A 27,500-nucleotide genomic window follows, 5' to 3' on the forward strand; every position below is an offset into this window, starting at 1 on the left:
CTGGAATACTATGAAATCACACCTGAACACCTTTCTTCGCCCGATATACACTGAAATGAACAGCATTCGCGTCGTTTCCGTTCCGATGTCATCTGATTAGGTGCGCGGGCTGAACGTCGTGTCGTGTCCGTTCCGAGGCTTCGCAAGCTTCCGCGGTGTTTCCGATCCGAGCAGGTGCGCGACAAGTTTTACACACACACGTATGTGTGTGTATATATATATATATATATATATATATATATATATATATATATATATATATTATATCGAGATCAATAATTTATATTTTCACGATGTTGCAAAGTCTTATAAGCCACCAGCCTCTTTTTTGTGATTTGATATCATCACAATCATCATCATCATCATCATCATCATCATCATCATCGTTATTATCCTCACCACTTCCATTATCATTGTCATTATCGTCATTATCATTAGCATTATTATCTATCGTTTAAGGGAACCCATTGCTTTCTAGTAAGCAAGAAAGTTGTTTTTCCCGTTCAACCAATTCATCCTACTAAAAGTTGCATTTTTTGTCAGCCAACCGACCTATGTTGCTAAGAGCTGCCCCTTTTTATTGTGGTCAAGCCAGCCAGTTGTTATTATTATTATTATTATTATTATTATTATTATTAATATTATTATTATTATTAATTAATTAATTAATTAATTAATTAATTATTATTTTTTTTCGATCAACCATATATCCAAGGGTTGCTTCTATTTTTTTTTCTTGCGGTAAACCCACCCTTGCTCCTAAGAGTTGCACTTACTTTTTCGCGACCTGCCATGCTCTCTGATACTCCTTCTTCTGCGTAATCGGGAACAAAGATAAGTCTATGATCAAATGCAGCCACAGTAAAATCAGTGTATTATTATATAAGTGTGTGCACGTTACTGTGTTTGTTTTTTGGTGAATCCAAGATAAGCCTGGTCTCTTGTAATCGTTTTCCCAAACCGATTCTCTTTCCCGGAATAAAAATGATTCAGTGTAAATCTATTCGGAGATCAAGAGGGAAGCGTAAATGGTGGTATGATGTCTATTCTTAGACTTGTATTTACATCAGGCGAGTATAAATCTTTGGAACTTGGTCGTGGTGAAGTAAGTGGTCCCGCGCTAAAATGCTCCATAAATCGTCTTCCTTCCTTATCAACTACGTGCTTCTGAAAGTATCGACTGTCTAAGGATACAATCTCTGAAGCTAATGACCTTATGACATAAGTTTTGGAGGTAATGTTTCGTTTTTTGGTGTTATACTATACTATAACAGTTTGGAATTGAAAAAAAAATGTATATCCCGCATTCAAATGACCAAATTCATCGCTCATGGTTGGTCTAAGGAGACGCTTTACGAGATAAGAATCTGATGCGTTTAGCGCGTCCTTGACAGAGTTTTCAATGATATTCTCATTTTTGTTTTAATATTAGCGAGTGATTGGTGACAATTTCGGTTTTGCGCCCCTTGCCTTGCAAATGAATAATTGGATGCAATTAGGTATAACACAATACTTTCATTGTAGACTTATCCTGTCGTGATACTTAAAATTATCTTCCGTTGTTCTATCAGTAAAATAAATGGTCACGCTCTTATCATAGACAGGATGGAATAAGACTGATAACTTAGAGTAGTGATCATAACTCTTTTAGGAATATTGTGCAAAGTCAGTTTTCGTTGTTTTCAGCTACGCCAAGTCTACTCCAATAGCAAATCCGGAAATATGTTATGGTTAATAAGTTTCCATAAAGTGTTGGAGTGGAATGTGATGATGTGAACGGAAGGTTTGATGTTTTATAACTATATATCCCTCATCACAGTATCTTGGCAGCATACAGAAGACTTTGCAACAGATAAAACAACGGCAACAGGAAGGATTCAGTATCAGATGCCTCAGCGTTGCTCCGAGGAAGGAAGAATAACCAAGTTTGATGGTGCGTCAAGAAGCCTTGATCCCTTTCGAGTGAATCACTTGGAGCTGAATAGGCTTTAGGATTCGTTTGATGCTGGAAGGTCGTTGAGATTTCGATTGCATAAGCTTATTCTTGGCGGTCGAGCGGGGCATTCTCAGCCTTGAGCTTCGGTTCTTGGTTCGCCGGCAAGGTCAAGATGATTGATATTTTTATCATTTGATTATGTTGATGCGGAAATGCCATGCGCTTTCGTTTTGGTATTTGCCCAATTCTCTCCATCAAAGTGTGACTGTGAGTGTGATCGACGCGTGTTGAATGTCTAAACTAGCATACAAAATATACAATTGAAGGCACAAGAGCATGATTTAGCATTTCTTTTTGAAATGCAGCTTACGGGCTCAAAATAATTAATTAGATGCGCATGACATTTCACAGAAAAAAAAAATGACGAATGCAGTCGAATGAGGGAGTAAACACAATTTTCAGTCAGCATGAGCTTGTCGATCATCATAAACATGTAGAAGTGATGTCCTCTGAGTCATCGGAAGGATTTCCAGCTGGCGCCGCCGGGTTGCTCGCTGAGGGCCAGGCGCTTGAGACTCTCAGAAAGGGTCGGCGAATGTAGGGGGACCGTCGTTAAGCACCCAGTGTTATTTGAATGTTCTGGAATCGGTGTGCTACTTTTATTTATTTTCCTTTGATGGTTTCACTGCTAAAAAAAACAAAAAAACGGACGACGACGGAATGCAGGTTTGGGCTGGGTGTCGGCGAGGTTAAGATGGCGGCGGGTCGTTCGTGTCCAGCTGATGATATTTTACACGAGGAAGCCAAGCAGTAGTCCATCCCGCATTGTATATTATTATTTTTTCTCTGTATGGGGAATTTGGCGCCATAAAGACAACGCTGTGACGGCTTAATTAAGGTAATACTCCTTTGAGTGTTGGCGAGAGTCCGTGAAGGTTAGGAGATCACATTCCCTGAAACCAAACAGGGCGCAGTTTCTCTCTCTCCCTCTCTCTCTCTCTCTCTCTCTCTCTCTCTCTCTCTCTCTCTCTCTCTCTCTCTCTCTCTCTCTCTCTCTCTCTCTCTCTCTCTCTCTCTCTCTTCCTCTTTCTCTTTCTCTTTCTCTCTTTCTCTTTCTCTTTCTTTTTCTCTCATCTCTTCTCTTCTCTTCATTTCTCTTCTCTTTCCTTCTCTTCTCTTCTCTTCTTTTTCTTTTCTCTCCTTCTCCTCTCCTCTCCTCTTCCTCTCTCTCCTCTCCCTCCTCTCCCTCCTCTCCCCTCCCCTCCCTCCCCTCCCCCTCCCTCCCCTCTCCTCCCTCTCCCTCCCTCCCTCCTCTCCCTCTCCTCTCCTCTCCTCTCCTCTCCTCTCCCCTCCCCTCCCCTCCCCTCCCCTCTCCTCTCCTCTCCTCTCCCCTCCCCTCTCCTCCCCTCCCCTCTCCTCTCCTCTCCTCTCCTCTCCTCCCTTCTCTTCTCTTCTCTTCTCTATCTATCTATCCTCTATCTATCTCTCTCCCCATCTATCTCTCCATCTCCCTCTCTGATAAAGACACACATTCGCTCACACTCAGGAAAGCTGCAAATCTCGGAATAAAACCGTACTATTTGGCAGCCTTGGAGATCATGATTATAGGTGTGTGACAAAAGCAAAACGATGCAAATGGCTGATTACGAATAATTGCTGTTGCGTTTCAGGTGCCTTTGTAATGGCGGGGGATACAGTCACTGTGAATACCTTTTTTTTTATAATGCGTCCGTCTGGTATTAAAGTGTTGGTCGTATTTAGTGTCTCATCACTTAAACAGTTGAAGAGAAAGCCCAGGGGAGGGGTGAGATGGGGAGGAGGGGGGGTGGGGGTGGCAGGCAAGGAATCGAACCAACGGAGAGAGTTGAATTGAAGGATATTCAGTGGTGGGAATCGGAGAAAATATATGGTCTTTTTTTTTTGTCATGGGGTGGAGTGATTTTAAAACACGTACTTTGTCTTTGGTAATTTTTTCTTTTTTTTTCAATTTAAGGCTGTTATTTTGTATGGATGGAGAAATGGAGATATAATGGTTGTTGTTCTTCTCCGATCTTATCGCTGCTTAAGTAATGGCTGACACGGAAATGAGACGGGGAGGCCGCGGCGCTCCTTCTCATAATCTGCTACTTCACAGTTGTTAATGTGTCCTTTTTTAAAACCATTTCGCTGTGTTATTACCCGCTATAGTAATTATTCCTTGCTTGGACGGATTTCAGCGGACTTATTACACGACGTTAGCAATTGTGGCGGTTTATGTCGTCCGGGAAACGCTTGGTGTGTTTTGGGCGATCAACAACTGTCCTTCGTGCTAGAGGACTCGCGGTTGTGAAGGGAGCCTGGGAGGAAGGTGGGAATCAGAGCAGGATTTGATCACGTACCATTTCAAGCGGCATTTTTTTTCTAGAGTTTCGCTTTTGCTTTTGTGTTGAAGATGGTTAGGTGATCCTCATTTATGCAGAGGATAATAGAGTACAATTATAGAGGGGTGGTAAAACTCTACGGACTCGGTACACCGCATTTAAATACATCGCGGTGAAGGAGGAAGTATCTGTTTTTGAAGAAATATATTTGTGTCTGTTTCTCGACCTTTAGTGATTCTTCACTCCCCTCCCCTCCCTATTCTCCTCTGCACCCCCCCCCCCTCTCTCTCTCTCTCTCTCTCTCTCTCTCTCTCTCTCTCTCTCTCTCTCTCTCTCTCTCTCGCTCTTCTCTCTCCTCCTCTCTCTCTCCCTCTCCTCTTCTCCTCTCTCCTCTCTCTCCTCCTCTCTCCTCCTCTCTCCTCTCTCTCCTCTCTCTCCTCCTCTCTCCTCTCTCTCCTCTCTCTCCCTCCTCCCTCTCCCTCCCTTCTTCCCCTCTCCCTCTCCCCCCTCCCTCCCTCCTCTCTCCTCCCTCCCTCCTCCCCTCCCCTCTCCCTCCTTCCTCCCTCCCTCCCTCCCCCCTCCCTCCTCCCTCCCTCCCTCCCCTCCTCTCCTCTCCCTCCTCTCCTCTCCCTCTCTCTCTCCTCTCCCTCTCTCTCTCCCTCTCTCCTCTCCTCTCTCTCCTTCCCTTCTCCTCTCTCTCTCTCTCTCTCCTCTCTCCTCTCTCCCTCTCTCCCTCTCTCTCTCTCTCTCTCTCTCTCTCTCTCTCTCTCTCTCTCTCTCTCTGTGCCACTGACAAACACACTTACTTACAAATGTCCATTTTTTATAATTAAAACATTTAATCTTTTCAGATTGGCCATGTGTGTGGGGGAGGTAGCCAAGGTTGGTATGGTAGAAGAGAGTTATTTGTGGCTCTGAAGCTGGTAGCAGCTGCTCAGAGAGGTCTGCCCGTCAGAACAGAGTCCCTGGCCCTCGGTGTCGATCTGCCCCTGCCAAGATTACACACCAACAATAACACACATTATGGTACGTCGCTGAGCCCCCAAGCCTAGCTGGAGCGTGCCCAGATACATGCTTCTGGTGTAGGGGGGGGGGGGGTTGAGTTGTTCTTTTGCTGTGGGATTTGGTTAGGTTATGAATTTGTCATGTAGAATTTGTTATATATGTTTTTTTTCTTTATGGATGATGGGTTGAGTGTGGGTGTGGGTGTGGGTGTGACTCTGAGTGTGGGTGTGACTGTGACTGTGGGTGTGGATGTGACTGTGACTGTGGGTGTGAGTGTGAGTGTGAGTGTGAGTGTGAATGTGAATGTGAATGTGAATGTGAATGTGAGTGTGAGTGTGAGTGTGAGAGCGTGAGTGTGAGTGTTAATGGGGGTGTGGGTGTAAGTGTGAGTTTGAGTGTGAGTGTGAGTGTGAGTGTGAGAGTGAGAGTGAGAGTGAGAGTATGTGTGTGTTAATGGGGGTGTGGGTGTGAGTGTGAGTGTGAGTGTTAATTGGGGTGTGAGTGTGAATGTGAGTGTGAGTGTGAGTGTGAGTGTGAGAGTGAGAGTGAGAGTGAGTGTGAGTGTTAATGGGGGTGTGGGTGTGAGAGTGAGTGTGAGTGTGAGAGTGAGAGTGAGTGTGAGTGTGAGTGTGAGAGTGAGAGTGAGTGTGAGTGTTAATTGGGGTGTGGGTGTGAGTGTGAGTGTTAGTGTTAATGGGGGTGTGGGTGTGAGTGTGAGTGTGAGTGTTAATGGGGGTGTGGGTGTGAGTGTGAGTGTGAGTTAGAGAGAGAGAGAGAAAGAGAGAGAGAGAGAGAGAGTGTGTGTGTGTGTGTGTGTGTGTGTGTGTGTGTGTGTGTGTGTGTGTGTGTGTGTGTGTGTGTGTGTGTGTGTGTGTGTGTGTGTTTGTATGTGTATGTATATGTATATGTATATGTATATGTATATGTGTATGTGTATGTGTATGTGTATGTGTATGTGTATGTGTATGTGTATGTGTATGTGTATGTGTATGTGTCTGTGTCTGTGTCTGTGTCTGTGTCTGTGTCTGTGTCTGTGTCTGTGTCTGTGTCTGTGTCTGTGTCTGTGTCTGTGTCTGTGTCTGTGTCTGTCTGTCTGTCTGTCTGTCTGTCTGTCTGTCTGTCTGTCTGTCTGTCTGTCTGTCTGTCTGTGTGTGTGTGTGTGTGTGTGTGTGTGTGTGTGTGTGTGTGAGAGAGAGAGAGAGAGAGAAAGAGAGAAAGAGAGAAAGAGAGAAAGAGAGAGAGAAAAAGGAGAAAAAAGAAAGAGAGATAGGGAGGGCGAGCAAGTGAGTAAATATATTCATGCATAAAGTATGTTTGGATAATCGTCAAATTTCTCGGAAATTATTTAATTCAATGCATAAACACATAGTTTGGTTCCAAATTAGTTTGTGTTGTAGTGTTATGCTGTGTTGTAAATAGGTGCTGTACTGCAGCTCTTGATTATTTAATGTTTAATCATGTTGTTTGTACATAGTTACATAACTTAATGAAGTTTTACATAGAATAAAAAGGATTTATTGATAGTACTAATACAATTTTTTTTTTGTGTGTGTGAAACTGCAAATATTTGGTTGGCTGGATTATCTTGGTAATTTTTTTTTATTCTGTAAGGGTTAAGAAAAAAAGAGGATGTAACTTGCTTACCCTTTTTCAGGTATATTGTTAATTAGTTAAAAGTGCAGGGTTGTTTCAATTAGTTTACTCATGCTCAGTTACCAATGTTTTGTGTTTGCTTTTATACAGAAAATAATGTGGCCTATGCTACAAAGGAGAACTGTGCTTCCAGTCCTGATTTGATACAGCTGAGTGATTCTGATTGCAATACTTCACAAGTAAGTTCTTCACATAATTCTGCTGCATTAAAGGCATAACTAGATTATTCTGTATGGAGATTATTAAGTAAATATGGTGCTCTCATAAGAGAGTTAGATGTAGAAGGCAGTAATATGAAATAGAAAAATAACCACTGCATCAGAGAGGTACCAATTTAGTTCATTTGATTGCATCAGTGCAAGGTTGAACATACTATAATAGGTCTGTATTTATAATTGTCAACTCTTAGACTGGGTATCCACTATGGAAGACTGATTAGTTGGCTTCGCTCCTCCATCTCTAGTTTATGTGTATGAAACTCATCCATGTCCACACAGGGTGGACAGCTGGAATCCCCAACTGACCCCACACATACACAGCTATACCAAGCTTTTGAGTCTTATCAGCAGGTACTCTTCTCTTATTCCCAGCATGCATGAAGTGCGTGTGTGTTTATAGTGACCTTTTTTTTTCTTCTCAGAATTTTCATTTCATTGGAGCCCTGATAATTTTGACTAAAGATGCTCAGACTTTTTGTTTTTGTTTTAATAGTGCTTGCAATGCTTGAGAGACTAGAACAATATAGGTGTTACAAGAATATCATTTGCATTTCATGGACTGATCACTTATGCAAATTTAATTTTTGAGAACGGTTCTTAGAGGTGCCAATGCTTTTTACAAATCTCAAAGCTAAATTCCTCAATAGTTCCACCCATAGTCTGTAATGTGAAGACTTTTCCATAGGCTGGAGGCTTCAGTTAATTTGCATTTGCCTATGGAAAACAAGCATTTGGGAAAAAATGCATATGCTCTAGAACCATTAACCTGATAACTCTGGGTGGCAAGGTAGATGCATATTCCATGACATCAGGGGACATTCCTCTGGGTGGCATGAATGCCCTGTCATTATTTAAACGGCCTTGGTAATAGGGGGCAAGACATGTGTACCATGTTAGGGCAGAGAGCAGATTGTACTTTCTTTGCCCAAAGTGTATTTTTATCATGAGTGAACGATGATAAAAAATGATTTTAGATGTGCCAAGGCGATTTGGGCTCTCTGGTCAGTGAGTGAGTCAGTAATAGAGATAGCTCCTTGCCCCCAGAATGACATCAGAGTGCTGATGAGCAACCCATCACAGTAGGAGAAGAGAACAGATTGAGACCGCTATAAGTGGTGCAAAGTTTGCTACAACCTTGATATGAAAAAGATTATTCATACTATATACATCATACCTGCATTGAGCACTGTCAAAGTCTCAAGCAAGGCTAGTCCAGGTTATCTTCCTCTCTTGTACATAATTGAAAAACGAAAATCTGTTTCATGAAGATAGGATTTTAAAAATTTCAACCAAATCCTATTTTTGTTCTCACATAAAACCACATTACGGCACTGGCTGTTGTCGAAAATAATACCTGAGAAAATGCTAGGGACTTACTAATGTTCCCCAGAAGGATAACCATGCACACTGCACAAGCACCCTGGATTGATGGGTTACTATTCTTCTGAGTATACCCTAAATCCCTAACTGCTTTTTATTGGAGACTGAGGGAATCCTAATCATATAGTTAGAAGTGTTCTTGTTCTGGGGGGGGGGGGATAAAAAAATAATCTTGAAGTAGTATTTACTTCATAGAAAGCAAGACTTATTAGTTTATAATGGAGGGAAAAAGAAAAATATGTATTTATGTAAAGAGAGTTTTGTTAGCTTAAAAAAGAAAGAAAGAAACACAATATATGAATATTTATACATCTATGTATGCAATTATTTGTATGCACATGCACACACACACACACACACACACACACACACACACACACACACACACACACACACACACACACACACACACACACACACACACACACACACACACATGTACACATGTACACATGTACACATGTACACATGTACACATGTACATACACACATTTACACATGTACACATATACACATATACACATATACACATATACACATATACACATATACACATATACACATATACATATACATGTGCATACACGTGCGCACGCGTGTTTCCCCCATCTGCAATGGGTTGATGTATTATATCTTCTGCAGTGATTTCAAATTACAGACAAAGATCATCTGCTATTATAGATGATAATGCTAATTCCACACACTTCTGTGCTTTAAAGATTTGCAAAACTGATATTCACCATTAGATTTTTTATATAAGATAGTTTGCTCCATGCTTGTTGGTTATTTTTGGCACCTTATTTGAATTCAGGTTAATGATGTGATTTACAAGCTCCTTGGTAGGTGCTTAGGCCTAGTCTAATTAGCTAGAAAGTTACTCATCATAGTGCTTTTCCATGGCTGGTTGTGTTAAGAAGAATGGTTTTGCGTAGTTCATTTTCATAGATTGCACAGTATATATTTTTCAAGGTAGCTGTATATATTTAGATAAAAAATAAAATTTGTTAATAACAAGGTTTAACTTTCTAAGTTATTTTTTACACACACACACACACACACACACACACACACACACACTCACACACACACACACACACACACACACACACACACACACACACACACACACACACACACACACACACACACACACACACACACACACACACACACACACACACACTCACACACTCACACTCACACTCACACTCACACTCACACTCACACTCAAACTCTCCCTCCCTCCCTCCCTCCCTCCCTCCCTCCCTCCCTCCCTCTCTCTCTCTCTCTCTCTCTCTCTCTCCTCTCCTTCTCTCTCTCTCCTCTCTCTCCTCTCCTCTCTCCTATCCTCTCTCTCCTCTCCTCCCCTCTCTCCTCTCTTCCCTCCTCTCCTCTCCTCTCTCCCTCTCCTCTCTCCCCTCTCTCTCTCCTCTCTCTCCTGTCTCTCCTCTCTCTCCTCTCTCTCCTCTCTCTCCTCTCTCTCCTCTCTCCCCTCTCCTCTCTCTCTCTCCGCTCTCTCTCTCCGCTCTCTCTCTCCTCTCTCTCTCTCTCCTTCCTCTCTCTCCCTCTCTCTCTCTCCCTCTCCTCTCCTTCTTCTCTCTCTCTCTCTTCTCTTTCTCTCTCTCCTCTCTCTCTCTCTCTCCTCTCTCTCTCTCCTCTCCCTCTCTCCTCTCTCTCTCTCCTCTCCTCTCTCTCTCTCTCTCTCTCTCTCTTCTCTCTCTCCCTATCTCTTCCCTCTCTCACTCCTCCTCTCTTCTCTCTCTCTCTCTCTCTTCTCTCTCTCCTCTCTCTCTCTCTCTTCTCTCTCTCTCTCTCTCTCTCTCTCTCTCTCTCTCTCTCTCTCTCTCTCTCTCTCTTCTCTCTCTCTTCTCTCTCTTCTCTCTCTCTCCTCTCTCTCTCTCTCTCTCTCTCTCTCTCTCTCTCTCTCTCTCTCTCTCTCTCTCTCTCTCTCTCTCTCTCTCTCTCTCTCTCTCTTCTCCTTTCCCTCTTCTCTCTTCTCTCTCTCTTCTCTCTCTCTCTCTCTCTCTCTCTCTCTCTCTCTCTCTTCTCTCTGTATCTCTTTCTCTGTTTCCTTCTCTTCTCTTCTCTTCTCTCCTTCTCTCTCTTTTCTCTCTCTCTCTCTCTCTTTTCTCTCTCTCTCTCTCTCTCTCTCTCTCTCTCTCTCTCTCTCTCTCTCTCTCTCTCTCTCTCTCTCTCTCTCTCTCTCCCCCCCCCACACACACACACACACACACACAGATATACATATGATTGTTAAGGGGAAATCTTTTTAATGATTCTCCATTAATGAATATAAATGTCAGTCATGTATGTTTATGCAATTGTCACTTTTATCTTTCTGCTTCTGATATGGCCAGTTTTCAAATACTGTCCTTGATTAATCTCATAATTTATTTTTATCAAATCTACATTTATGTAAATTTTATTTCCATTGTTAAGAACAACAATGAAAAACAATACATTTATGCCTATAATGGTAACTGTAATAACATTTCCTGATAGTGAAAATGGTATTAGCCATTTCTGCTAAGAAGCTGCAAACTTTTTTTTGTTTTGGTTGCCCTACTAAGGAATTCATATACATATCCCTGAAGAAAAGACAGACTTGATTAATTGACCTCTGCTTTCTCCACTTTGTCTCTTCCCCTCTTTCACTCCCTTTCTCTTCTTTCCCCCTACCTCTTCCTCATTCTTTCCCTTCTACCTTCCCCCTTCCCCCCTTTCTGCAGATGGTTGATGGCGGCTACCGCATGATGGAGAGCGAGGACGGCGAGGGTGCAGACGAGCGCATGAGCGACCCATCAGGCCGCATGGTGTCGCACTCGCCCTCTGTCTCATCGCCCGCGTCTGACTCACCCACACCCACTAACAGTGTCCACGAGAAAAGTTGGAGCCAGACACATGCACACTGGCATGGCCTCAGTGAGTCCACAGGCTTGCAGGGAGATTAAGAATGAGAATAAGAGTGAGAGTGAGAGTGAGAGTGAGTTAGCGAGGGTATAGTAATAATAATAATGATAATAATTTAGGGTGTGGTGACTTCAAGCCAAATTGTGACTGTTTGTTAATAGAGCTTCAAAATTACCCCATGTGTGTTAGGAAATGCTGGGGTTACCAGCCACAGATAGTGCAGGATTGAACTCGAGTCAGAAGGATTGCCAGCTGAGAATGCTACCACAGCACCGCAATTTTGTGTGTGTGAGTGTGAGTGAGTGAGTGAGTGAGTGAGTGAGTGAGTGAGTGAGTGAGTGAGTGAGTGAGTGAGTGAGTGTATGAGTGCATGTATGGACGAGTGCGTGCGTGTGTAATTGCAAGTGTGTGCATGTACGTGTCTATGTACTTCTCTATGTCTGTCTGGTTTTGTCTTTGTGTCTGTGTTTGTATGAATGCATGTTTTGTTGATGCTAGTGAAAGGATATTTGTACAATATGACTTCTCAGAATCTAATGAAAACATGAAATATTGTGTGCTGTATGTGAAAGCTGGAAAATGTGTATTCATTTTCAGGGTTTTTAAAAATGCAATTATGAACAAAAGTAAATGTAATATTGAAAAGAGAGAGAGACAGAAACAAATGAAAAAATAAAATTTGAAACAAACAAACTAGTTAACTACATTTGGATCAAAACATTTCAGAACCTGTTGTCAGGGACTGTAAATGCTTTTTCTCAACTTTTGATATGAAATACCATACTTTATAAAGTACCTATGCTTGTTGATTGTACTGTTGAATATGTCATTCATTTCATTATTTTGATTTCATTCATTTGTTAATTTTGTTAACTCGCACACATCTTTTGCTAATGCTAAATATTTTCCCCAGTAAACGATGAGCACCGGCAGTTATTAGGTACAGAAGAAGACTCGTCTGAGCGTCACTCCTCTGACGATGAAGACTATGACGTGTGGACCATAAATGAAGAGCAGCGACAGTATTATACGGAACAATTTCGATCTATGCAGTCTGATCTCACAGCGCTGTTGTCTGGAACAGCTGCCAAAGAATTTTTTGAGAAGTCGAAATTACCCGTTAATGAATTAAGTAAAATATGGTAAGGATAATACCAGTGTGATGGAAAGGTTGGAAAAGAATATGGGAGAGTAAACTGATAAGATTAGGTTGATGTCTTGGTGAGAAATTGATAGATAGATTTAGAATGAACAAAAAGTTATTCATGGCGATGTATTTGTTTGCAGGCAACTAGCAGATGTCACAAGGGATGGGGCACTCTCCTTAGAAGAGTTTTTCACCGCCATGCACTTGGTGGTTTTACGGAGAAATAATATAGAACTTCCAGAGTCTCTCCCACCTTCGCTTTTCCCACAAATGCAGGTAAGATGGAACATGTCCCTCTCCTCCTCTCTTTCTACCTAATTAGAACAGTTTTGCTTTTATTTTTTGTTCTTTTGATAGACTTTAAATTAAACCATTAGCTGCCAGCCAAGATAAGCCCCAGGTGAATCATCACTAGCAGCTAAAGTTTTTTATTTTGTTTTATTTGATCTTTTACTTTAACAAGAGAAAATAAAATAAAATCATCATATATAGCAAGAAAGGTGATTTTGAACTTTCACAAGTACTTCATTGTATTAAAGGTATGATCAATTTGTATATTGTTTGTGCCTCAGATGTGTAAATATATGTTACTGGCAGTCTTGTGGTTAAAGCTTTGTAGGCTTCTTTCATCACACTGACTTTGTTTGACCACAGCGGAAGAGCAGTAGTAGTGGAGTGGAAGGTGGAAACTCTGGTGCATCAGGAAACTCCTCTGTCGTTGCCCACACTATTGTTGCCGACATTGAAACGACTGCCAAAGCCACTCCAGATCCACTCTCACCATCCAGAAATAAGGAGGTGTGTGCGGTAAGAGATAATCAGGTTTTCTTAGGGATTTTGCAATTTGTTTGAGGTGTGTAAGGCCTGCAAGTTTAGAGTTGTGTTTACTGTGAAGAAAGATATGGTGTCATTATTGAGTAATTGATTGTGTGAGAATGAAAAATCCAATGGTGTCTTATTATGTATGGATGTAAGAGAAAGTTTACTAGATATTTTCAAATTATATCCTTGTTCACTGTATACATCAAGAAATGAGATGTTCAAGTATATAATGTAGTTATTGATCCTGACATGTTAAAGTACATTTATAATTTTCAGTATAAAGTGTGTCTTCATTTACTTTGTTAATTTGTCCTTTATCTTTTCAGTGGACCAAGTTTGTAGATTCTCCCACCAGCACACTTTCATCACCAGGTTTAAAACCTGTTAATTTTGACTTCCAAAAGTCAGCTGTTGAGCAGGTAAAAATTTTATTGTTTGTATTATTCATATAATTATTCATTAACAATGCTATTGAATAAAAAGGTAATCAATAACTTTTTTTTTCTTCTTATTTTACTGAAGAAAGGGGGAAGGTTTATCTAGTCCTCACACTGAATTGCTGTTTCTCTGCTGCAGGACCCCAAAATACTGCACCCCAAGGCTGTGAGACTAACCCCAGAATCAAAGAGACTAGATGTAACCGAAGGTGACGGGCCAGCCTCCTTCAGCCCCGATCCGGCCTTAACTACTACAGATATTGCTTCCACAATGGCCGCTGGTGAGCTGCAACCCTCGCAGCCTGCGGCCTCATCTGCCCCTGGACCTACGCAGGCCAGCCCCAAGAAAAACCAGGAGGGCCAGGAAATCAAGCCCATCCAGAGACCCTTGCCAAGAAAGCCAGCAGGTTTGTTTTCACCCAAGCTAGATCTATCTCTTTCTCTATTCTCCTCCTCTCTCAAAATCTATCCCTGTGTCTATCCTCCTCTTTCCCTTTCCCATTCCCTTTCCCTTTCCCTTTCCCTTTCCCTTTCCCTTTCCCTTTCCCTTTCCCTTTCCCTTTCCCTTTCTTTCTCTTCCTCTTTCCTTTCCTTTCCTTTCCTTTCCTTCCTTTCCCTTTCCCTTCCTTCCTTCCCTCTTCCTTCCTTCCTTCCTTTCCCTCCTCCTCCTCCCTTCCTTCCTCTTCTCTTCCTCTTCCTCCTCTTCTCCTCCTCTTTTCCTCCTCCTCCTCCTCTTCTCCTCCTCTCCTCTCTCCTCTCCTCCTCCTCCTCCTCCTCCTCCTTCCCTCCTCTCCTCCTCCTCCTCCTCCTCCTCTTTCCTCCTCTCCTCTTCTCTCCTCCTCCCCTCCTCCTCCTCTCCCCTCCTCCTCTTCCTCCTCCTCCTCTTCCTCCTCCTCCTCCTCCCCATGAATTGCTGTCAAGGCAGCACTGCAGTGAAAAGGCAGAACGCATTAACTCCAAAAATGCGATTTTTATGAATTTGGTCTGTGGAATTGTCATTTAAAGACGAATTTGGTACATCCATCATGGTGTCTGAATGTCAATAAAGGTATGGTCAGTTTTGTATATCGATAACAATGATAGGAGTAAATATACATGCAGCCAAACCTTTAACATCGATTTTCTCAAAACATGGATTTTGGAGTTAATGCGTTCTGCCTTTTTGCTGCAGAGCATCAGTCATAAACACGGATGGCACCATGCCATACAATATAAACCCGCCACATGACTGTATACATGTTTTATTAAAACTGCGACCAATGGATTAAGATGATGATACCACCATGTCTTGAAGACAAAGCATATCAGTAGCCATAGTATTCATGAGCCTCAGGTCAGTGCCCATTTCGTGGGGAGGACTTGTTGCTCAAGGCAACATTTGGGTAAGGGGTACCTTAAAAGAACCCTTTTTTTTCTCCACCAGGGTCTGGAGCAGCCGTCATCCCACCGCCACCCCATTCCACAGTAAGCACTCCACCTGAGGACAATGGGTAAGTTGTATCCCGAGCCATCTCTCGTATTATAGGACGAACCCACCATGCATTTGCAGCAGTGGATCTCAACCTTCTAAAGTGCGAAGCAAAATTTGGGTTCATGGGGTGTATTTAGGTCAAGCTTGAGTTGAACATTTTAATTTTTTATTTTTATTTACTTTTGTTTCATGTTCTTTCTTTCTTTATTTTCTTACAGCTTTTTTTCTATTTTCTTTTCATTTTCATTTTTCCTCTTTCTTTTTGTCCCTATTTTTCATTCTTTTATTTTCTTCATTTTTTCCTTCAATCTGCAGTCTTCTATTATTATTATTATATTTTTTTCTATGTTCTGTCTCCCTTCATGCTCATTTCTTCTTCCTCCTTCATTTCTCTTTCTACTTTCTTCTTTCATCTTTGATTTCCTTGAATGCAAGGTAGTATGATTATTACCTGTTGGTTATTCAAGGCCTAGTCATTCTTAGGAAATGAGATTTTAGTTTTCTGGACATTAGTTTAATTTTTGTGTTGGGTATTTTCTTATGTTTTTATTTTATTATCAATGTTATTATTTTTAAGTACTGGAAAAAAAATCTAGGTAATTGGCTATATTATAAGATGTCATCAGTCATTCACACAGGTTGAAAACCACTGCATGTGAGGACTGCTAGCAAGGTCCCCTACTGCATGGAGTCAGTCTAGAATGAATACCTTTAATGAATTACCGTTTGAGACATGAAGCGATATCTTCATTACTTCTTAGAATGTATGGTCCTACAAGTTTACCCATGATGCCCAGCGCTCCGCTGTCTGGAGGGAAGAAAGACCCACCTCCCCCACCACCCCCGAGGCCTGCTCGGACCCACACTCGCTCATCGTCCCTCGACCTTAATAAATTCAGTAAGGAAATTTTTCTTTGCATGTTTTTTTTTTTTAATGTTTATCTATATTTAGTTATCATTTTATATATATATATATATATATATATATATATATATATATATATATATATATATATATATATATATATATATATATATATATATATATATATATATATATTTAAGAGTGAAAAGAATAGAAATTAAAATATATATGAATTTTTTCAACCTTGTGAATGATATTGATTTTTTTGAGATGGTTAAAACGTTGCAAGATTTTAATCTGACCGAAGTTTGATACGTAAGTAGTAATCATCCAGACATTACAGAAAGCTATTGAATTTTTCCCTTGGTACTAGACTGCTGCCTCAGAATGAATTTGAACCATAGCACCGAAATGCGGGCACATCCCACAAGACTGATTCACTGAATTTTTACCGCAGATCGTAGCAGTTTCTTGGGAGCTCCACCTGCTGTTCCTCCTCGAGCCTCTCCGGGAGCTGTAAGTGTTTTATTTTTCCTTCTTTTTATAACTTGTAAGTTGATTAAGACATCTCTGTGTCTTGAGTACTTGTAAGTGGATTTTTAATTTTTTTATTTGTTAATTGTATTTTAGAAATGTTTAAAATATATTGCAATTAATAAGATGAAAGGTCAAATGTTATCCCTTATTTATGGGTAAAACTTTTGATTTTTGCATAATTCACTTATAGTTTCTATTGTGCAATGACTATATTTTGTTTTTATTGTTATTTTGTAGGGAAATTGTCAACAATTTTCTGATTTCTTATATACTTTATGTAGTGTTTTTACTTTGTGTTACCCTGAATTTTGTAATCTTTTAGTTTCAATACAAAGATAGTTGTGAAGGATCTGAAAAGGTCAATGCATTGATTTATTAAATTTTTAAAATTCAAGATGACTTGATTTGTCATCTGGACTGCAGTGGAAAGGGATTTGTGTTTGTTGTGTCAGTATGAATAATCAATAGAGGCTCTGACATGACTATAATATTTGCATGTCATGATATTACCAGTAACTTAGTAAAAAAAGAATTGATTGCTGTTTAGATGAGAGAGAGAGAAAAAAAAAATAATGATTGCCAAGTCGCAGATCCCAGTTCATAGATCCCAGTTCTAGCTGCATTGATTTGTGCACATACCATGGCTTTCAAGAATCACTGTTTTCTTTTGATTGATATTTTATAGTTTTTTTGTTATTTCTCTGTGTATTTATTTATTTCAAGTAAAAAAAAAAAATTCATGTGGATGATTTTGTTCTCTATTTGGTGGATATTGTGCTTGAAGGAGATTGTGGGGACTATTATTCATTATGTGTGACACACCCTGTTTGAGCCTAGAAAAGACAGTATGCTTAAGGTTTCCTCTATCTGCTTGTCCTAGTGTCTTCTTAGCTTTGAGTCTAATGGTAAAGACTTTGCTGTGGGTCACAGGATGAACGATAGTCTTTTACCACTCACCATGTTGTTTAGTAGAAATGTTGTCATATGTTGTGTATCATAACTGGATGTTTCCCTATGCCTTTTCTACCTCACACTGCAGAGAGAACTGCCAACGATATGGGTGAGTAACCAACATTTCCACCGAATGATGTAAATAACACTCACTGTTATGGAGTTTGTTTGTGCTTTCGTTCAGATTAAATGTAGATGTATTTCCAAGTGTGACTGACGATTATGTGATCAGCGTCTTTTCTTATGCCAGGGTATGTGTTTGGGGAAGATCTTAATTAATTAGAAAGAAAAGGAAAATTTAGGAGAATATTAAATTGAAATGAATTTTTCTGTAAAAATGGAAAAGGTTTTGAAACTAAAGAATGTCATTAATTAGATCATGCCAGTACACACTAAGAAAGTTTGAAATTTTGAAACCATGTAAGTAAATCATGTATATTGATCTGAGATTGGCCTCTATGCTGCTTTGTACTTGGCTCAACTTGCTATTGTTTCATGCAAAGTTGATGTGTGCTTCTGGTTTTCTTTTTTTTCTTTTTTTTTTACTGGAAAGAATTTCAAAGATAAAAGATTGTGGATATTTGGTATCAGTGACAAAGTATAATCACAATAGAAAGACATTTACACATGTACCATCCCAAATTGGATATTTTTCTTATTTTTGAAATCTTGTGTCTCGCTTTTAATTGTCTAAAAACAACTGCATAGTTCGAACATAGCTAGAATTGCATTCAAATCTGTGACTTTTGAAATAATTGTACATCTAGTGAAGTTTCTATATTAATTTTATGTGGATTTTAAAATTAGAGTCAAGTGAAGATGAAGTTTAGATTTGAAGCTTGTGAAAATGAAATATTTTGAAAGAAAAAAAAAAAAATGATTTGTATGAGTTATTTGATGGATATTGTTTTTTTTGTAGTTGTTTATATGCAACTATTAAAGAACTATAACTCCAAGAAATGATTGAAATAGAGGAGTAATGCTCTCCAAGTGAGCTTAGTTGACATGCTTTCCATTATGCAGCTGATTTTCTTTTTTAATTTTTATATGCCTAAGATTCCAAGAAGTGTATGAGATAGAGAGACATCATTAAACTTTTTTTTTTTGATCTGGCCAATCAATATGAATTACGGGTGCTTACATTTTTTATTACTGGCTCAAGTGTGCAAGTATAAGACTTTGGAATGAAATATATTACCTTTCCTTTTACAATTCATTCAAACTGCTTCAGGTCACAGCAAATCTTCATCAAAATCTATTTAAGAAAAAAAAAGAAAAAAAGGATCATCTGTCTGAACGTTTACCCAAAATGTGTTCAGTCTTTGTTTTGTCATTTACTGTAAGGGCCACTTGTCTCCCTCAGAGCTCCCCCAAGAAGTTGATATACCAGAAGAGCGACGGCGACATGGCGGGAACAGAGACTAGTCAGGGCGATGACCCGGCTTTCCCCCTTGATACCCGACCCACGGTGGAGCACACTCGGGCATCTGCTTTTGAAGTGTATCGCAAACCGCATCAAGGTGAGCCTTTTGTTATTGTTAATTCTATTATTGTTATCATCATCATCATTATCATCATCATTATCATCATCATCATCATCATCATCATCATCATCATCATCATCATCATCATTATCATTATCATTATCATTATCATCATCATCATCATCATCATCATCATCATCATCATCATATCATCATCATCATCATCATCATCATCATCATCATCATCATCATCATTAGTATCATTATTATTATTATCATTATCATCATGATTATCATTATCATAATTATCATCATCATTTTCACTATTATTATTATTATTATTATTATTATTATTGTTATAAATGTCATTATCATTATTGCTTTAATATTGTTATCATATTGATATAATTGTTATTATCAATTTTATTATTATGATGATGTTTTATGTAATTGGTATGTCCATACCTGAAACAACATTGCCAATTGCTGTATCATTTCTCATATCCACAGAACTAGGATCAGCTTTTGAGCGCGTCTCCGGACCGAGGGGTGAAGAGGAGGAAAGAACACGGCATTTGTCAACAGGAGCCAGGTGCGTTGCGTGTGGTGCTGACACGTGTTTTATTGCAACAATACTTTCAGTTCATGAATGCAAGGAGAGTGCAACAATTTAAGATTATGTGATGTCCTAAAGGGGGGTAGTGTTGAGATGTGAGACTTGATGAAAACTGAAGTGAGGTGCTTAACACAGTGTAATTGCATTAGTCTATTTTTACATATATATATTTTTTTTGCAGACCAAAGGATAAAAGAGAGCTGCAAGCTTCAATTAGAACAACAACAGAAAAGAACACTATACTCACGAGATTAAACTCTGAGCTTAATCAAGAATTAGCTGAGGTGAGTACGTTATGCAAAATTTGATTGTATGTTTATTTTGTATGTAGAAGAATTTTGAATTGCATTTGTGAGGAAAACTTGAGATCTGATAATTATTTTTAAATACAATGATAGAGGTTCATAAGAAGTTTGTACAAAATATGGGAAAAGTAATTGCAAATGTTTATTTAAAGTTTAAGGATAACAGTGTATGTAAGTTAAAGCCTTGCTAAACATCTCGCTGGATATAATTTGGCAGTATTACTTACATGCAGTGATTGAAGAATCATTGTGCTCTTAAAACAGTAGGTCATTTTTAGAATATTTTTATATATTGTAATTACCGTTATTATTTACCCTTTCAGGTGATGGAAGAGAGAATTGCACTCGAAATGCAGCTGGAACAGATGAAACCTTTCTCTAGTTAGTCGAGACACGAGATTTCTGTGCCCGGGGAGTCGATCCGTTGCGGATCTTTTTCTACATAGTCAGAGGCCTTTGCTGAAGGGCATTTTTATCTCTCTGATTCTGTTTTTCTTCCTTTGGAAATAAGTGTTCATTTATGTTATTATTACAATACCTATTTTTTTTCTTCTTCTTTAGTGGTGTTTGTTCCATTTTTTTTTTTTTTTCCTTAGTCGTAGATCTTTGGTCTGCATTCCTTATAAATATATATATTTTTCTTTCTCAGTATGTCCTTTCTCTTTATATTTATTACAGATTTAGTGGATATCTTTATATATATTTTAAGAAATTTTTAAAGTTCTCCATAATTAATGTTAGATGCAGTAATGAATACTCAACTGCAGCTGTAGGATGGTACGAATAAAAAGCTTCGGTCGCACCTTATTTCTGATCAGGTTGAATCAAGACTGTTTTTGAGGCTTCTTTCTGTATTTGTGTGGATAGGTTACTCTAGTTTGTATATTATGATTTTTTTTTTTTTTTTTTCATTTTCTCTTTTTTTTTTTTTTTTCATTTTCTTTTGGTGTGTTACTGCCTACGGAGAAACGGAAAACAAACTGCGAGGCTTTTCGGTGAGGAACAGGAACTCGTTTGATGTTTCTGAGTACTGGTATCGGTTGGATGTATATTGTTTGGTTTGTTTTGTTTTTGTCTTTCCTGAAGAAGAGTAGATATTGCCGAGAAAAGTCATCTGTGACAGTACAGAAATGTGTTCGATATTTTATGCAGATGAATTTTGAATAATTCTTGTAAATGAACTTAGAAGAACATGACTTGTACAGAACTCTTGCTCTAAATATAGTAACTGCCCATGTTCACTTGGTTCTTATCTTCTACATGGCCCAAGCAGTGATGCTTCCTGGAGCTTTGCTTGTGTAGAGGAAACGTGATATTTGAAATCAAGAATTTCTGAGATGTGAGAGCAAAGTTTTACAAATAGGATTTCAGAAGATTTAGAAGAATTTGTAAGATCTGTCATTCCTCTCATGTCTTAGAATGTTTACTGTCATTCTAATTATTGTTACATTATACCATTCACTTAGGCTTAGCCTTTTGAGATGTTGACATGCATGTTAGACTACTGAAAAGTAACTTTTAGAAGAAGTTGTGTTTTTATGATTATGATTGTTTTTTTTTTCTTCTATTTATTCATGATTTTTGTGATCTGTTTAAGGTTATTGGATTTAATAAGGCTGTGATAATCATTTTGAAATTAATGATAGCTTTCTGTATCTAGATGAACAACAACTAGTATCTGTGAAACTGTTTAGTAGATGTGAGTGAATGCTTTGTAGAGGAAGCAGTTTTTTTCCCCTTTTTTTTTCTTTTCTTTTCTTCCAAGAATTTACTTGTATCCATTTAGCAAGGTAGAAGACCAATTAAAAAACAAAAGCAAAAAAGAAGAAAAAATAGGAACGGAAAAAAAAAAGACCAGATCCTTTAAAACTGAATGGAACTCCCGGTATAGTGTTAGTGATACTTACGATAGTTATTTTCATTACTTTTGAAAGTCTAGCTAGATCTCAGATTAGTCTTATTCACTAAGAGTGTGCTTGGATCCCCCCCCTTCCCCTCCCTTCCCATTCCAGTAGGTAATTAGGAGTGAAACCCTTGATACCAGTACAATAATAATAATTAAAAAAAATAATTGAGTGTTGAAAAATGAACAATCCATGTGCATAATTTTGTATTTATATGCCAGTGCCCTGCCATTCTCGTTGGTAGTATAGATATGTCATTATTAGTTGAAAACGATAGTGGAGTTGCTTCTAGTTTAGTATTCTAGAGGTAATTTATCATTGCAAACTGTATATGGATGTGTATATTGTTTATATAGATGTGAGTTAGAGTGTGAGTGTGAACTGAGTGTGCGCTGAGTGTGAGTGAGTGAGTGAGTGAGTGAGTGAGTGTGTGTGTGTGAGTGTGCATGCATGTGTGTGTAAGTGAGTGTGTGTGAGTGTGCATGCATGTGAATGAGTGTGCATGTGAGTGAGTGTATGTGTGAGTAAGTGTGTGTTTGAGTGTGAGTGAGATTGAGAGTGAGAGTGAGAGTGAGTGTGAGAGTAAGGGAGTGTGATGGTGGTTAGATAGATGGAGGAGGTGATTGAGTTGGTGGATGGTTGATATGGGTAAGTGCACAAGTTTTTAAGTGAGTGAGTTATTTATTGAACTTGCTCATGTATGGAATAGAGGGGAAAATTGAGCAAGGTTCTACACACGGGATCATCCTGTGTAATATTTCTGTTAGCATTTAAAGGAGAGCCCAGGGTCTATATCTAAAACAGAATTAATCTTATCATTCTTGTACTGCACCCATCATGAAACTCCATAACATGAAGCCCGTAGCCATCATTTGTAAATCAGTGTTGATATGCTTCATCTTTCCTGTCATCTAATCAAGATTTTCTTTTGCAAATGGCGATTTCCCACTCTTAAGCTTCTTCATTATGCATGTATAAACTTTATTGCCATTTCAGTGCATCCTCATTTTTCTTTAGTCTGGGAGAGAAAAAAGATATATATAGATTAAAAGGTTTTACCCACCAAGGCCAAATTCCATGCTCTTGGGCCAAGGGCAGTGTGCCAGATAAGGGAATAATAGTGAAAGTTATTTCACAAACTTTAACATTGTTGTTCTTTGTGTGCATTTGTATATTTGAAAGTCTGGATGTCTTTGATTGGATGTGTGTGTGTGTGAGTGTAGTATTGAAATGTGTGTCTGTTTAAGACGTAACTCATTTAGTTATAGGACTGTAGCTTTTGCTCTGTGACCCACATTCCCCCTATCAAATGCATAAACACTTTTTTTCCACACTCTCATTATGATCCTTCTCATAATTACCTAGTTTTAACACTTATTTTATTTGTGTTTTAATTGAGAATATCATTCCTTCAGGTACTTTAGGGAACACAACTCATTTTGGGTTTGCTTTTATCAGATTTTCTTTTCATAGAAATGTAAGAAACTATTCAATAACAAATGCAGAATTAGGAATTATATTAGTTAGAAAATGATGATGGTTTATCAATTTTCCATATATAAAGAAAGTAATATATATGTTATAGAGGTTGATTTGCTTGAAGATTGAGGAAGAACATGTCATATTTTGTAAAACAAAGTTTAAGTTTTTTGCAAATTCAGTCATTTTGATGAGTTTTGCAAGTCAACCTACATTGTAAGATGATCTTGTTCCTTGCACACATGTCTTTCCCTGGAGGAAACATTATAGAGAAGAATTCCCCAGGTGTAATTATATGTATAAACAGGGTTACCTTTTGTGATCATGTTCATTTGTATTTAAGAAATAAAGTTAAATGAAAAGGAAAATTGTAGTTGAGCACATTATTTTTCATTTTACGTGGTACTGATCTGGTAAAAAAATATACCATCTGAAAATAGAGGAATATAATTTTGAAAGAAAGTTAGATATTTAATGGCAATGGTAATATTGGTTTTGAGAAAGAAAGGTCTTAGGAAGGAGGTAGGGATAGAAGAAGGATGAGAAGAGGGAAGGACATTTTATTATTACACAATATTGTGTACCTTGTGTGGCTAAGATCAGATAATGGAATGGCAAGGGGCAATCAGTTAGGAATAAGCATGGGGTTTGTTAGTGGGAAACTTATTTTATCCCCTCAACTGGCAAATTGACCATGTGCAGTTGGAGCTTGGTGCATGACCTCACCTCTCCAAGGCTCTCCAAAATGGATGTTTTGGGTTTAGAATGTGAAAGTTATGTAGCAGTGTCAGTTTGTTATACTTTTATATGTGTATTTATTTATTTTTATTTATTTATTTTTTTTTTGAGAGAAATGAGTTGGGATCCTTATTGAACCTAAAGACATTACTTTTAACAGTGAAGAAAACAATCACAGCCTCACAATAACAAATATGTACACACTTGTGCAGATATGGATAGTCATGCATGCACAGATATATGCAAATACAGACTCATACATACACACAAAAAAATTACATGTGTGTGTGTCTTATTTACAAAAGCCTTTTACATACCCTTTTGTTAGTGTATCTAGACATTAAGGCATGTGGATTGGATTTAGAAGAGGTTCTGTATGATACGATGGGTAACACTTGACTTTATTTTATGTCCCATTTTTTCTTTTCTTTTTTGTGAGATGTTTCTGTAAAGATGTTCAAGACAGAGTCTAATTATTATTATTATTTTTTTGCTTCTTTCTTCCTCTCATTTGCATTCCCATTCCATAGTACAAGTTAATCTGAAAAATAAAAACCATTAGACATTCATATGTAAGGATACCAGTCACGGAAAGTGTGAGGGGAAAAAAATGCATTTAGACAATAGAAAAATAGTATAAAAACAGGAATTTGACTTTTTTACCTCGGTTCCCATTTTTTACCACAACAAACTACTACTGTTTTGTATCACTGGATCAGGATTGGACACAGTCTATTAGTAAATACATTGTTCCAGTAAATTGGTGATATAAATAAGCATTAATCATTAGAGATTGGGTATAGTGCCTAGAGCGTCAGGTATTGGCTGTTATAAGTATTGGTATAATGGCTGTCCATTGTTATATTTTAGAGTTAGGATAAATATTTTTTTAAAACAGGATCAGGAAGGGTGTTGTTATATTGATGAAGAGACACGGTGCATTTGGGAAATGTTTGAGATAATGAAGATGGTGGTGGTATTATTGGTTTTATTATTAATGTTGGTGTTTTTATTGTTGTTATTATTTATGCAAAAATTGTTATAATAGTTGTTTTTATTATTATTATTATTATTATTATTATTATTATTGTTGTGATTATTATTATTATTATTTTTATTATCATTATAATTATTATTATTTTTTTTATTATTTTTATTATCATTATTATTATTACTATTATTATTAAATTTTTTATTTATTATTTTTTTAAATACTTACTATTACTTTTATTACTGTTATCATTATTATCATTAATGTTGTTATTGTTTTTGTAATAATGATTATGATGATTATTATTATTATTATTATAATTATTATTATTATTATTATTATCATCATTATTATTATTTCTATTACTATTATTATTTCTATTAATATTATTATTATTATTTTTTTATCATTATTATTATTATTATTTATTTATTATTATTATTATTATTATTATTATTATTATTATTATTATTATTATTATTGTTATTATTATTACTATTATTATTATTATTATTATTATTATTATCTTTATCATTATTATTACCATTATTATTATTTTTTTCTTCATGATTTTTATCAATATTATTATGATTTTGTTAATATTATTACAGTTTTATTACTGTCATTATTTTTATTTATTTTTTTTTTTTACTGATTTTTTATATTTTTTTATTTTTTTTCTTTATTTTTTATCATATTATTATTATTATTATTATTATTATTATTATTATTATTATTATTATTATTGTTATCATAAATATCATCATCATCATCATTATCACTATCATTGTTGCTTTTATTACAATTATAACAATTTTTCACTATTAATAATGTGGAATTTAGCATTTTTACGAGATTGTTTATGAGTATAATGATCATTATATTATTACTGATGTTATCATTACGATTTGCATTATCAATATTTTGTTTTTAGTACTATTACTACTATTATTTTTTAAAAATTGGAACTAATAATTCTATTGCAATTACTATTATATAATGTAATTATAAATCCCAGGAGATGAATGATAACGGTAATAAAAGCATCAATAATGACGATGCAGATCATAGTGTTAACCAGAATGATCATAATTTTATCATCCGCAGTTATGGTCGTACTGACAATGGTGATAAGAAAGATGCTTGGTACCGGTTGATGTTGATATTGTATTGATAGTAAGTTTAGGGATAAAGAGACTATATTATTAGTAGGAATCTAAAATTTAACCTAAAGGAAATGCTAAAGAGTGTGAACAATAATGACGTCAGGGTGAATTATTATTGTTAAGATCATTTCTTTTTTTTTTTCTTTATTGTTAGAATCATTTAGAGAATTTATGATTAAGATGATATTTGTACTATTGCTGGAATGATATTAGAAGGAGATTACAAACCTCGATGTTCCCACGTCAGTGTCTTGGACGTGGTGCGTGTGTTCCTCATGTTTCCCTGTTCTTAGCTTTTTGTCCGAACTCTTTTGCTCGTTATTCACGATTTTGTAACTAGACAAATATATTTTGTTCACATCTGAAGATACATGAGTGTTTCTTCACAGAATACAGAAATGAAGAGTTGTTTTGTCATGTGATGGTCGTCCCACCTCAACCTATTATTATTATTATTATTATCATTATTATTATTATTTTATTTTTTTTTTTTGTGTGTGTGTGTGCGTGTGTGTGTTGTTATATGTGTATTTTTCTTCCTGGTATATTTTTCTGAATTTGTCTTCCTTTTGCTTCAAACACCTGACACTCAACTGCTAGTCTGTCATTGAATTGTATGTGCAATAGCAACAAAAGTTTCAAGGAGTATTACCGTTTTAACTTATAGATCTTTCTGTGCGCTGATGGTAATCTCAACAATGAACGTTCAATTCTTCTATCATATAATCCCTCCCCACCCCCCCTACCCACTCAAGGAAAAATATTTGAATCCACTTTTACCTTTTACCTTTTTTTAAATGTATTTTTCTCTCTCTCTTCTACTTTTATTTTATTATTATTATTGTTATTTATTATTAATTTTGTTTTTGGGTCATGAATTTGTGATGATAGTTGGTATGGAGTTCCTCTATTTAGCCATGTATTGTGGAATTGCAGTATGGAATATTCTATGAAATTGCTCATTATTATAATTAGAATATTAATGCCCTGTGTATTATCTACAGAGTTGACTAATGTGGTACTTAAACATCAAAGCTTATTAGGAAATTGCTTTAGTGTAAACTTTTCTTTGCAAAGGGAGTTTATTTTTTCTCCTTTTCTTTGTGCTTATTACATTTATGTTGT

The 27,500-nt window shown here is 37.2% G+C and overlaps 1 protein-coding gene across 5 annotated transcripts in view; it reads left to right on the plus strand.

Moving 5' to 3' along the window:
• Reps (RALBP1 associated Eps domain containing) overlaps positions 1-27,500 on the plus strand; it is a 68,968-nt gene that overhangs the window by 41,115 nt on the left and 353 nt on the right. The window contains exons 2-17 of one of the 5 annotated variants that reach the window (XM_043026616.2): positions 5,148-5,322; positions 7,045-7,133; positions 7,452-7,523; positions 11,282-11,474; positions 12,376-12,604; positions 12,750-12,885; positions 13,264-13,416; positions 13,758-13,850; positions 14,008-14,275; positions 15,292-15,358; positions 16,101-16,237; positions 16,662-16,720; positions 19,056-19,212; positions 19,687-19,768; positions 19,974-20,076; positions 20,421-27,500. The exon at positions 20,421-27,500 is cut by the window's right edge and continues 353 nt beyond it. In XM_043026616.2, the coding sequence (XP_042882550.1) occupies positions 5,148-5,322; positions 7,045-7,133; positions 7,452-7,523; positions 11,282-11,474; positions 12,376-12,604; positions 12,750-12,885; positions 13,264-13,416; positions 13,758-13,850; positions 14,008-14,275; positions 15,292-15,358; positions 16,101-16,237; positions 16,662-16,720; positions 19,056-19,212; positions 19,687-19,768; positions 19,974-20,076; positions 20,421-20,483 (2,076 nt within the window). In that variant the 3' untranslated portion in view covers positions 20,484-27,500. The remainder of the gene's footprint in view (positions 1-5,147; positions 5,323-7,044; positions 7,134-7,451; positions 7,524-11,281; positions 11,475-12,375; positions 12,605-12,749; positions 12,886-13,263; positions 13,417-13,757; positions 13,851-14,007; positions 14,276-15,291; positions 15,359-16,100; positions 16,238-16,661; positions 16,721-19,055; positions 19,213-19,686; positions 19,769-19,973; positions 20,077-20,420) is intronic. The other 4 variants (XM_043026618.2, XM_043026617.2, XM_043026619.2 and 1 more) reach the window with 4 other exon arrangements.

This window comes from Penaeus japonicus, unplaced genomic scaffold, assembly GCF_977035675.1.
Source record: "Penaeus japonicus unplaced genomic scaffold, GWHDUDI00000001_assembly GWHDUDI00000020, whole genome shotgun sequence".
NCBI lineage: Eukaryota > Metazoa > Arthropoda > Malacostraca > Decapoda > Penaeidae > Penaeus > Penaeus japonicus.